Here is a 13,691-nt window from a genome sequence, read left to right as displayed (position 1 = left end):
TACAGTTGCATGTAAAAGTTTGGGCCCCCTGATGATTTTCATGATTTTCCTTTATAAATCATTGGTTGTCCGGATCAGAAATTTCAGTTAAATATATCATATAGCAGATGAACACAGTGATATTTGATAAGTGAAATGAAGTTTATATGATTTACAGGAAGTGTGCAATAATTCTTTAAACAAAATTAGGCAGGTGTATAAATGTATTGCTTTGAATACATTTAGCACTAATTATTGGAACAAAATTGGTTTGGTAAGCTCATTGACCCTTGACCTCCTTACACAGGTGAATCCAATTATGAGAAAGGGTATTTAATGTGGCCATTTACAAATGTTTCTCCTCTTTGCATCTCTTCTAATGAGTAGCAACATGGGAGCCTCTAAACAACTCTCAAATGACCTGAAAACAAAGATTGTTCAACATCATGGTTTAGGGCACACCTGGGACACCGTATCCGGCCTTTTGGCTGACTCAGACCAGCCCGCAAATACCTGGAAATTTCAGAATAGAATATTTACTATTCTATCAAGTTAGTGTTGCGGTTGACCTTCATCCACCTCCCAACCCATTTGTGGCTGCATGTCCTCCGGAGTATAGCAGAGCCTGGCACGGAGCGATCACCCCGCGCCACACAGCCTGGCACTGAGCTATTACATTTGCCACACAGCCTGGCATGGTGCCATCGCCTAATAGCAGAGCCTGGCATGGAGCGATCACCCTACGCCACACAGCCTGGCATGGCACCATCACGTCTGCCACACAGCGTTCCCATGAGCCATGGGGAACTATCTGTGGGCACAGCGATGGAGATGGTGGGTGGATCATGGATCCAGTGCCGGAGACCATTTGGTTTTATCTCCACTTTTGGTCCTGTGATCGTGAATGTTTCATTTTCACACTCATGCGCTCTTGGTCCACAGGCTTTTCGGTGATGGGAAAGGTGCAGATCATTCGTCCACCTTTTCCAGACTTTGTGACTTTTTCTCCTTCGTTCAGCTGTCCTCCTGTCGTTGTGTGACCGGGACTTTATGACTGAACTAAAACCGCATTGCTTTTATTTTGAAACCTGCTTTTTTTTCCCCTCGAAAATGATTAATATCCACTCATGCCAAAAAGAGAGAGGTGGATTTGATGAAGTTCAGTAAATCCAGGTACAAGTCCTCTCTCACTCATGGTCATCTGTCAGCTGTGCTTCACATTTGATACTCTTGTTAAAGATCAAAAGATGAGATTTCTCTCACTGAATAAGAAAAAAGAACTGAAAAACACAAAAATGTAAAAAGTGGTGGAAAATACAAATGTAGTCATGCACAGACACGATAAGAACAACTGCACTGGGACACTTTGGTATTTTTTTCTGCACAGTTCAGTGACAGTGATATTGTGACTCATCTTTAATATCTGGTTTATGATGATAATTGATGTGACGTCTTTATAAAACTAAGAACCTTCTTGTTCCAACAGTAAGTTTCACTTTCAACAGTATATTAAACTCAAAATGTGTTTTGGAGTCAGTGTGACTGAAAATGATCACAAATATAATGAGTCAGAAATGTTTCACATTTTGTTCACTATTGTCTTGGAAAATTTGATTGAATGAATTACATTTTTGTAAGGTAACCTGTTTTTTTTTCATTGCCTAATTAGAACATGTAGTTCGTCAAAACAATGGTATTTACTGCTTTTTATATAGGAATGAATTTATTATTGTGCAGACTTGAGTTTAGCCTTTTGGCCTGGCCCTCCACAGTATTTTCTCTCTCTCATTTGACCCTTTGCAAAAAATAATCGCCCACCCCTGGTTTAGGGGAAGGATACAAAAAGCTATCTCAGAGATTCCAGCTGTCAGTTTCCACTGTGAGGAACATAGTGAGGAAATGGAAGACCACAGGCACAGTACTAGTTACAGCCTGAAGTGGCAGGCCAAGAAAAATCTCAGATAAGCTGAAGTGAAGGATGGTGAGAACAGTCATAGTCAACCCACAGACCTGCTCCAAAGACCTACAACATGATCTTGCTGCAGATAGTGTCTCTGTGCATCGTTCAACTGTACAGCGCACTTTGCACAAAGAGATGCTGTATGATGCAGAGGAAGCCTTTTCTGCATACACACCACCGAGTCGCTTGACGTATGCTAAAGCACATTTGGACAAGCCAGCTTCATTTTGGAATAAGGTGCTGTGGACTGATGAAACTAAAATTGAGTTATTTGGACATAACAAGGGGCGGAATGCATGGCTGAAAAAGAACAGCATTCCAAGAAAAACACTTGCTACCTACAGTAAAATTTGGAGGTGGTTCCATCATGCTGTGGGGCTGTGTGGCCAGTGCAGGTACTGGGAATCTTGTTAAAGTTGAGGGTCACATGGATTCCAGTCAATATCAGCAGATTCTTGAGAACAACGTTCACGAATCAGTGACAAAGTTGAAGTTGCGCCAGGGCTGGATCTTTCAACAAGATAACGACCCTAAACACTGCTCAAAATCTACTAAGGCATTCATGTAGAGGAACAAGTACAACATTCTGGAATGGCCATCTCAGTCCCCAGACCTGAATATTATTGAAAATCTGTGGTGTGATTTTAACCCCAATAGAGCGCTTCACTCTCAGACTGCAGGCTTACTTGTAGTTCCTAGGGTTTGTAAGAGTAGAATGGGAGGCAGAGCCTTCAGCTTTCAGGCTCCTCTCCTGTAGAACCAGCTCCCAGTTCAGATCAGGGAGACAGACACCCTCTCTACTTTTAAGATTAAGCTTAAAACTTTCCTTTTTGCTCAGTGCTGCTTTTGATACTGTTGACCATAAAATTTTATTACAGAGATTAGAGCATGCCATAGGTATTAAAGGCACTGCGCTGCGGTGGTTTGAATCATATTTATCTAATAGATTACAATTTGTTCATGTAAATGGGGAGTCTTCTTCACAGACTAAGGTTAATTATGGAGTTCCACAAGGTTCTGTGCTAGGACCAATTTTATTCACTTTATACATGCTTCCCTTAGGCAGTATTATTAGGGACCTCATAGTACCATATCACCCCAATAGAGCGCTTCGCTCTCAGACTGCAGGCTTACTTGTAGTTCCTAGGGTTTGTAAGAGTAGAATGGGAGGCAGAGCCTTCAGCTTTCAGGCTCCTCTCCTGTGGAACCAGCTCCCAATTCAGATCAGGGAGACAGACACCCTCTCTACTTTTAAGATTAGGCTTAAAACTTTCCTTTTTGCTAAAGCTTATAGTTAGGGCTGGATCAGGTGACCCTGAACCATCCCTTAGTTATGCTGCTATAGACGTAGACTGCTGGGGGGTTCCCATGATGCACTGTTTCTTTCTCTTTTTGCTCTGTATGCACCACTCTGCATTTAATCATTAGTGATCGATCTCTGCTCCCCTCCACAGCATGTCTTTTTCCTGGTTCTCTCCCTCAGCCCCAACCAGTCCCAGCAGAAGACTGCCCCTCCCTGAGCCTGGTTCTGCTGGAGGTTTCTTCCTGTTAAAAGGGAGTTTTTCCTTCCCACTGTCGCCAAGTGCTTGCTCACAGGGGGTCGTTTTGACCGTTGGGGTTTTTCTGTAATTATTGTATGGCTTTTGACTTACAATATAAAGCGCCTTGGGGCAAGTGTTTGTTGTGATTTGGCGCTATATAAATAAAATTAAGAAAGAAAGAAAGAAGCGGGCTGTCTGTGCTCAGAAACCAACAAACCTGAGATGTTTTGTAAAGAAGAATGGTCCAAAATACCTTCAACCAGAATCCAGACTCTCATTGGAAGCTATAGGAAGCATTTAGAGGCTGTTATTTCTGCTAAAAGAGGATCTACTAAATATTGATGTATTTTTTCTGTTGGGGTGCCCAAATTTATGCACCAGCCTAATTTTATTTAAAGAATTATTGCACACTTTCTGTAATTCCTATAAACTTTATTTCACTTCTCAAATATCAGTGTGTTTGTCTGCTATATGATATATTTAACTGAAATTTATGATCCAAACAACCAACGATTTATAAAGGAAAATCATGGAAATCATCAGGGGGCCCAAACTTTTACATACAACTGTATTTCGATTTGTGTGTGTGTGTAACCAGATCCACAAATGTGTAACAAAATCTGTGTGTGTGTGTGTGTATTGTCTGTGTTCTTACACGTGACTTTTGCTGTGTTCACGTTCACTCTGTAAATGTGTGTTGTGATTTGTACCTGTATGAAGACTTGTCTGTGCTACTGTGGCAATACAGCTTCACAGCACCAGTGGGTGCAGCCACCAATGATATCGGTCACCCCTGCCGTTTTAAGCCTGGCTGGCTGGGCCCTCAAAGAACATCCTTGGGTTCGGTTTGAGGCTCCTTTTTTCTGTGTTTCAGAGACCAGGAACATGGATGGACTATGGAGCCATTATTGTTGCAAAAATATTCATTTGCAAATAATTTTGCTACAATAATAATTTGAATTTTAAATAAACACAAGAATAAAAATGGTAATAATAAGAAAATGTTAACACAAATAGTACTTTATCCTCACTGAAGCTGCCGAAAAAATGGAAGAAGCCTCTCATAAGTGGCTATTTAGATTCTATATTCAGCAAACACTGTCAGCTGATATTCAGTTAAACAAAATACACCCACCTATGTACTACTACAGTATCGGAACATTTGAATTTGTTTATGCCATTTAAAATGAAAACAAAAAAGAAAATTTTATAAATTGTCTTCCTTAAACTTAAACTGAAAGTAAACCTCTACAACATGATATTAATTAATTAAAAATATAAAAGCCAGTATGATGTTTTGTGTAAGTAATGGGCCTCTCATCTCGGCTTTCATATTTAAACACAGAAAAAAGACGCCCTCAAAAAGATGCTTGCGCCCCCTGGTGGTGTGAAACTGTATAGCCACGGAGACAGACATTCAGGAAAACTGATCAGACCCAGACCCCAGTCTCCCAATTGGTTCTTGCCCGTGAGCTGATGCTTCATTTTATACCGCCCGGTATGAAATATGGGGGATGTGCGTCCATCCGTCTGTTAGCAATCACTGACAGTGACAGTGTGAGGGAACATCAGACACCACATTTAGCCCATGTGCTGAGTTCTCTGGACGTGATCCAGGACACAGGTGTCTCAGTGTTGGCCACGGACACGCCCGCATTCCACCTGGCCACGGCCACGCCCACATGCCACCTGGCCACGGACACGCCCACATGCCACCTGGCCACGGACACGCCCACATGCCACCTGGCCACGGACACGCCCACATGCCACCTGGCCACCGACACGCCCACATGCCACCTGGCCACAGACACACCCACATGCCACCTGGCCACGGACACACCCACATGCCACCTGGCCACCGACATGCCCACATTCCACCTGGCCACCGACACGCCCACATTCCACCTGGCCACAGACACACCCACATGCCACCTGGCCACGGACACACCCACATGCCACCTGGCCACCGACACGCCCACATGCCACCTGGCCACCGACACGCCCACATTCCACCTGGCCACAGACACGCCCACATTCCACCTGGCCACAGACACGCCCACATGCCACCTGGCCACGGACACGCCCACATGCTACCTGGCCACGGACACACCCACATGCCACCTGGCCACGGACACGCCCACATGCTACCTGGCTGCAGCTGATAGATGTTTACATTGGTGAGGATGAGATGACCTGGTGTTTGTCTGGGTGGTTGCCATCCAGGCCCCAGGGTGGTTCTGTGGTGCGGTGGATGAAGCAGAGAGCAGCATCACGCCGGCAGACTGAAGTTGACTTGATTCAACTGGGGATGAAAACATCACAATTGTCATGTGACCTTCAGATTGCTGACTCATCATGCAGCTTCAAGCTGTGATGAATGTTTGCAGCATTGTGTTGTGATGCGCCGTTTGAAATTGATTCACTCACTGTTTTGCTGCATACCATAAAAAGATGTTTGTCTCTTTTTGTGCTTGTCCACCAGCACAGTCTTTCCAGGATGAATAAAGTGTGTGTGTGTGTGTGTGTGTGTGTGTGTGTGTGTGTGTGTGTGTGTGTGTGTGTGTGTGTGTGTGTGTGTGTGTGTGTGTGTGTGTGTGCAGTGCAGCTCTCCTCTGCCGGGTCTGAGGAGCCGGGATACTTGCTGCAGAGGGATCGGGAAGGCCTGGGGGATCACCGACTGTGTCCTCTGTCCACAAAACACAGGTACAAACCCAGGACCCGCTGAGTGGCTGTGAAGTTTTTTCCAGATCACACCCTGGACAGCTGTAGTCAGATGTTTACACACAGTCTTCATGGACATCTGCAGAGTTTTCGTTTAACTGTTCCGTTTGTGTGACAGAAGTCTGGAACAGAACAACAACAACAAAACAAAGACAAGAATTTGGTGAAGAAGTTTAAATTTATTTTGGGGTTTTTTGAAACCAATACAGCAGGGGTGCTCAAGTTCAGTCCTCGAGAGCCACCTTCCTGACACTCTTAGTTGTCTTCCTGCTCCAACACACCTGAATACAATGAAAGACTCGTTAGCAGACTTTTAATGAGCCTTTCATTGGATTCAGGTGTGTTGGAGCAGGAAGACAACTAAGAGTGTCAGGAAGGTGGCTCTCGAGGACTGAACTTGGGCACCCCTGCAATACAGGGTCAGAATATACATCCACCAAATAATAATTCAAAGAATAATTCAGTGTTCCTGACAGTTCCAGAAAGTCTGAGAACTGTTCAGTTTATTGATAAAGCACCAAATCACAAGGTAAGTGGCCCTAAAGATCTTCACAAGTGTGAGATTGAACCTTAACCACCACCTGAGTAACACTGGTCAGGAAAACCTCCCTCATAGGAAGAAACCACAAGCAGACCAGACTCAGGGGGCAACCATGTGCTTTTGACATCCTGCTGGTGATGAACTGCAGCTGGTAGCTTCTCTGATTCAAACATAAAGCCTTCAGTGGACCAACCAACACACAGTGAGACAGGAACATCTGAGGAGCTGAGCGCTGTGAGGCCACAGTGGTCACCGCGAGCCGCGGTCCAGAAACGTCCAAACCGTGAGGAGCAGCAGACAAAATTAAGGAGAGTCAGTAGAGATGACAGAGGTCACCTGTTCTCTCCTGACCTCTGCTGCTCTGATGGTGGAGACGTTCAGACTTCACCCTGTGATGCACCGTGAGGCCACTTATGCTGCGATTAGGCACTTTATAAATAAATCAACTGTCATCAATAACTGTAGAGAATCCCCCAGAGACCATGACGCGAGTCTAACACGGAGGAACCCTGGATGAGGGAGCGTCGCTTAACTGCGTCCATTTCTGGTAGAGATTCTTGCTGGTAAACGTGAGTGGTGCTCAGAAAGAGAACACTCTGCTCCCTGTCTTTACTTCACAAAAACCCTGTTTGTCAGTTATCCTCAAAAGTACGGTAGTTTTAAAAAAAACTTAATGTGATTGTTGTAAAAATGCATCTTACTAATGAATCCTGGGAGTGAATTTGCAGTAAATCTCAAAGTAAAAGTAAATTAGTGGTAAAACCAGTGAGATGTTCCTCACACGGTTCTGCTGCTTTGTTGTTGGTTAATCAATCAATCAATCAATCAACTTTTTTCTTGTATAGCGCCAAATCACAACAAACAGTTGCCCCAAGGCGCTCCACATTGCAAGGCAAGGCCATACAATAATTATGAAACACAGTCTACGTCTAAAGCAACATAACCAAGGGATGGTCCAGGGTCACCCGATCCAGCCCTAACTATAAGCCTTAGCGAAAAGGAAAGTTTTAAGCCTAATCTTAAAAGTAGAGAGGGTATCTGTCTCCCTGATCTGAATTGGGAGCTGGTTCCACAGGAGAGGAGCCTGAAAGCTGAAGGCTCTGCCTCCCATTCTACTCTTACAAACCCTAGGAACTACAAGTAAGCCGCAGTCTGAGAGCGAAGCGCTCTAATGGGGTAATATGGTACTATGAGGTCCCTAAGATAAGATGGGACCTGATTATTCAAAACCTTCTAAGTAAGAAGAAGAATTTTAAATTCTATTCTAGCATTAACAGGAAGCCAATGAAGAGAGGCCAACTACGGGTGAGATATGCTCTCTCCTGCTAGTCCCCGTCAGTACTCTAGCTGCAGCATTCTGAACTAACTGAAGGCTTTTTAGGGAACTTTTAGGACAACCTGATAATAATGAATTACAATAGTCCAGCCTAGAGGAAATAAATGCATGAATTAGTTTTTCAGCATCACTCTGAGACAAGACCTTTCTGATTTTAGAGATATTGCGTAAATGCAAAAAGGCAGTCCTACATATTTGTTTAATATGCGCTTTGAATGACATATCCTGATCAAAAATAACTCCAAGATTTCTCACAGTATTACTAGAGATCAGGGAAATGCCATCCAGAGTAACGATCTGGTTAGACACCATGCTTCTAAGATTTGTGGGGCCAAGTACAATAACTTCAGTTTTATCTGAGTTTAAAAGCAGGAAATTAGAGGTCATCCATGTCTTTATGTCTGTAAGACAATCCTGCAGTTTAGCTAATTGGTGCGTATCCTCTGGCTTCATGGATAGATAAAGCTGGGTATCATCTGCGTAACAATGAAAATTTAAGCAATACCGTCTAATAATACTGCCCAAGGGAAGCATGTATAAAGTGAATAAAATTGGTCCTAGCACAGAACCTTGTGGAACTCCATAATTAACTTTAGTCTGTGAAGAAGATTCCCCATTTACATGAACAAACTGTAATCTATTAGACAAATATGATTCAAACCACCGCAGCGCAATGCCTTTAATACCTATGACATGCTCTAATCTCTGTAATAAAATTTTATGGTCAACAGTATCAAAAGCAGCACTGAGGTCCAACAGAACAAGCACAGAGATAAGTCCACTGTCCGAAGCCATAAGAAGATCATTTGTAACCTTCACTAATGCTGTTTCTGTACTATGATGAATTCTAAAACCTGACTGAAACTCTTCAAATAGACCATTCCTCTGCAGGTGATCAGTTAGCTGTTTTACAACTACCCTCTCAAGAATCTTTGAGAGAAAAGGAAGGTTGGAGATTGGCCTATAATTAGCTAAGATAGCTGGGTCAAGTGATGGCTTTTTAAGTAATGGTTTAATTACTGCCACCTTAAAAGCCTGTGGTACATAACCAACTAACAAAGATAGATTGATCATATTTAAGATCGAAGCATTAAATAATGGTAGGACTTCCTTGAGCAGCCTGGCAGGAATGGGGTCTAATAAGCATGTTGATGGTTTGGATGAAGTAACTAATGAAAATAACTCAGACAGAACAATCGGAGAGAAAGAGTCTAACCAAATACCGGCATCACTGAAAGCAGCCAAAGATAATGATACATCTTTGGGATGGTTATGAGTAATTTTTTCTCTAATAGTCAAAATTTTGTTAGCAAAGAAAGTCATGAAGTCATTACTAGTTAAAGTTAATGGAATACTCAGCTCAATAGAGCTCTGACTCTTTGTCAGCCTGGCTACAGTGCTGAAAAGAAACCTGGGGTTGTTCTTATTTTCTTCAATTAGTGATGAGTAGAAAGATGTCCTAGCTTCACGAAGGGCTTTCTTATAGAGCAACAAACTCTTTTTCCAGGCTAAGTGAAGATCTTCTAAATTAGTGAGACGCCATTTCCTCTCCAACTTACGGGTTATCTGCTTTAATAAGTTAATTTGAAACTGGCTCCAGGAATCACTGAGTTTCCCAGCTGGGCTGTTTTCTCTGAAGTTGGAACGTCTGAAGAGGCACCCCAACTCGTGTAAAAGTGTCTGACAGTTGCAGGAAGTCCTGACACGGTTTGGAAGCATTCCTTGCGCGGCTGATGCGGCGGCTTTTATCCAAAGATAACTTTGTGAAATATCTGCTCGTTATTGTACATGCAGCTGCTTATATAACCGACATTATCTGAGGAATCAGGCTCCCAGGCTGCCGCTGAGCTCACACAGCAGGAATGTGGGGCCGTTCGTACTGCTCGCACACGTGCACGCGTGTGTGAGCACACACAGGAAGTAGTCTGAGGTCACACGCTGGCACCAAACCTCACGTCAGTCTGTCAAAGCAGAGAGTGACAGAACACACCTTCAAAAAGCAGAGAGAAGGAAAGACAAACAGAGGAGTGGAAAAGAGAGAGAACAAACAGAACGATTCAGGGTTTGTGTTTCAGACCCGAGGGCAGGGACAGAATCCGAACGGTCTCTCCGAACGCAACACAAACACAGATTTACTGCACAAACTACACAAAAAATACACATGAATACATAAAACATGTACTTTTACACTGTTTAACCAGTTTGTCAATTCAGGTTTATAATCACAAAACACTCACTACCACAGATATTAAAACAATAATAAAATGCTCATGCACGGACACACTGACACGTGCACAGAAACACTGACACGAGCACTCAGACACTGACACGAGCACTCAGACACTGACACGAGCACTCAGACACTGACACATGCATGGAAACAGTGACACGTGCATGGAAACAGTGACATGTGTAGGTAGACACTGACACGTGCACGTACACACTGACACGAGCACGTAGACACTGTCGCATGCACGTACACACTGACGCGTGCACGTACACACTGACGCGTGCACGTACACACTGACATGTGCACGGAAACACTGACACGTGCACGGAAACACTGATACGTGCACATAAACACTGATACGTGCACATAAACACTGATACGTGCACATAAACACTGACACGTGCACTTAGAGACTGACACGTGCAGCTAGACACTGACACGTGCACGTAAACACTGACACGTGCACTTAGACACTGACACGTGCATGTAAACACTGACACGTGCACTTAGACACTGACACGTGCACTTAGACACTGACACGTGCAGCTAGACACTGACACGTGCACAGAAACACTGACGCGTGCACATAAACACTGATGTGCACGGAAACACTGAAACGTGCACGGAAACACTGACGTGCACATAAACACTGACGTGCACATAAACACTGATACGTGCACATAAACACTGATGTGCACATAAACACTGACGTGCACGGAAACACTGATACGTGCACGGAAACACTGATATGTGCACGGAAACACTGACGTGCACATAAACACTGACGTGCACATAAACACTGACGTGCACATAAACACTGATACATGTTTACTGAAAGTGTCTACTTTGCGAGGCTGACAAAGAGTCAGAGCTCTATTGAGCCGAGTATTCCTTTAACTTTAACTAGTAATGACTTTCTTTGCTAATAAAATTTTAACTATTAGAGAAAAAATTATTCATAACCATCCCAAAGACATATCGTTATCTTTGGCTGCTTTCAGTGATGCCTGTATTTGGTTAGACTCTTTGTCTCCGATTGTTCTGTCTGAGTTATTTTCATTAGTTACTTCATCCAAACCATCAACATGTTTATTAGACCCCATTCCTACCAGGCTGCTCAAGGAAGCCCTACCATTAGTTAATGCTTCGATCTTAAATATGATCAATCTATCTTTATTAGTTGGCTATGTACCACAGGCTTTTAAGGTGGCAGTAATTAAACCATTACTTAAAAAGCCATCACTTGACCCAGCTATCTTAGCTAATTATAGGCCAATCTCCAACCTTCCTTTTCTCTCAAAAATTCTTGAAAGGGTAGTTGTAAAACAGCTAACTGATCATCTGCAGAGGAATGGTCTATTTGAAGAGTTTCAGTCAGGTTTTAGAATTCATCATAGTACAGAAACAGCATTAGTGAAGGTTACAAATGATCTTCTTATGGCCTCAGACAGTGGACTCATCTCTGTGCTTGTTCTGTTAGACCTCAGTGCTGCTTTTGATACTGTTGACCATAAAATTTTATTACAGAGATTAGAGCATGCCATAGGTATTAAAGGCACTGCGCTGCGGTGGTTTGAAGGTGACCCTGAACCATCCCTTAGTTATGCTGCTATAGACTTAGACTGCTGGGGGGTTCCCATGATGCACTGTTTCTTTCTCTTTTTGCTCTGTATGCACCACTCTGCATTTAATCATTAGTGATCGATCTCTGCTCCCCTCCACAGCATGTCTTTTTCCTGGTTCTCTCCCTCAGCCCCAACCAGTCCCAGCAGAAGACTGCCCCTCCCTGAGCCTGGTTCTGCTGGAGGTTTCTTCCTGTTAAAAGGGAGTTTTTCCTTCCCACTGTCGCCAAGTGCTTGCTCACAGGGGGTCGTTTTGACCGTTGGGGTTTTTCTGTAATTATTGTATGGCTTTGACTTACAATATAAAGCGCCTTGGGGCAACTGTTTGTTGTGATTTGGCGCTATATAAATAAAATTGATTTGATACGTGCACGGAAACCCTGACACATGCACGTAGACACTGACATGCACGTAAACAGTGATACGTGCACGTAAACAGTGATACGTGCACGTAAACAGTGATACGTGCAGGTATTTAATCTGTCTGAACTGGGGGTGTCATTTTGTGAAGTTGCACATGAATCCCAACTTTCTGTTGTTGTGGGCCGCTGAAGAGGAGGTACTGCTGGCCCACCACCACCAGAGGGCGCCCTGCCTGGAGTGCGGGCTCCAGACATCAGAGGGTGCTCCCGCCTCACAGGAGCAGCCAGGACGACAGCTGTCATCCATCACGGGAGACAGCTGATCCCAATCAAGACGGAGGTATATCAGCAGGACGGCATCTCCACCTCATTTGCCGAGATATCGCCATACCTAAAGAGGTAACGTACTCAGCCGTTGTGTTGTCTTTCAGACAGTGAACATTGTTGCTTTGTGTTTTGACAGTAGTCAGTGAGTACTTGCAGCTGGAGACTGAGTTGGACTTTTCACCAACCTTTTTTGATAAGTACTCATACTCCTGCACATACCAGTTGTTGACGAGAGGTGGAGGTGGACTCTCCACCCTCCGTGTTGTTGGGTGCAGCCGCATCCACACCTGACTGTTTCTGTTTCCTGCCAGCAGTACCGGATCCGGCGAGCGGAGGCAGTGGCCACCTGGGAATTCGGGACTTGGCGGCTCCAGTATCCCCGGGGTCCGGTGGCGGAGGAGATCGGGTTGGTTCCGGTTCGACTTGGACAGACGTCTCCTATCGTCGAGCCTGCCCACACGACACCTTTGAATTAGACTAAATCTCTCTATTGTTATCAGTTGTATTTGTTGTGCCCTTTTTCCACAACAGTAAAAACAGTGTTATTTGATTCCTCCATTGTCCGTTCATTGTCGCCCCCTGTTGTGGGTCCATGTTCCTACACTTTCACAACAGGATATCTCGGCCAGCGTCATGGATCCCGAGGGGCGTCAACCGGCTGTTGAACGGCCAATGGAAGAACAGGACGCGCAGACGTCCGCAGGAGGGGTAATCGGTGAGTTGCAGCGGATCCTCACCGCTTTCACGACTCGGTTAGATTTGATGACCGAGCAGAACGTCCTCCTGAACCGCAGGGTGGAGGCTCTCGCCGCGCAGGTGGAGTGCCGCTGCAGCTCTCCCTCCCGTAGACCCTGTGCGTAGCGTTGACGTTCCACTGGTTGTTCAACGACCTCTCCCACCTTCCCCGGAAGCATACATAAGCCCCCCAGAGCCGTACGGAGGCTGTGTGGAGACGTGCGCGGATTTTCTGATGCAGTGTTCGCTCGTCTTCGCACAGCGTCCCGTTATGTACACGACCGATGCTAGTAAAGTAGCTTATGTTATAAACCTGCTTCGCGGTGAGGCACGCGCT

At 44.5% G+C, this 13,691-nt stretch overlaps 1 protein-coding gene across 1 annotated transcript in view; it reads left to right on the top strand.

The window, feature by feature from the left end:
- The window catches only part of LOC117505890 (latent-transforming growth factor beta-binding protein 4-like), a gene marked incomplete at its 3' end in the record, with an annotated part of 211,270 nt that overhangs the window by 18,277 nt on the left and 179,302 nt on the right, over window positions 1-13,691 (top strand). Inside the window, 1 exon segment of the mRNA XM_034165425.1 lies at window positions 6,081-6,183. Coding sequence (XP_034021316.1) covers window positions 6,081-6,183 — 103 coding nt within the window.

Source organism: Thalassophryne amazonica, unplaced genomic scaffold, assembly GCF_902500255.1.
Source record: "Thalassophryne amazonica unplaced genomic scaffold, fThaAma1.1, whole genome shotgun sequence".
Taxonomy (NCBI): Eukaryota; Metazoa; Chordata; class Actinopteri; order Batrachoidiformes; family Batrachoididae; genus Thalassophryne; species Thalassophryne amazonica.
The sequence above is the reverse complement of the archived record's forward strand: the minus strand, read 5'-3'. Positions and strand labels throughout refer to the sequence as shown.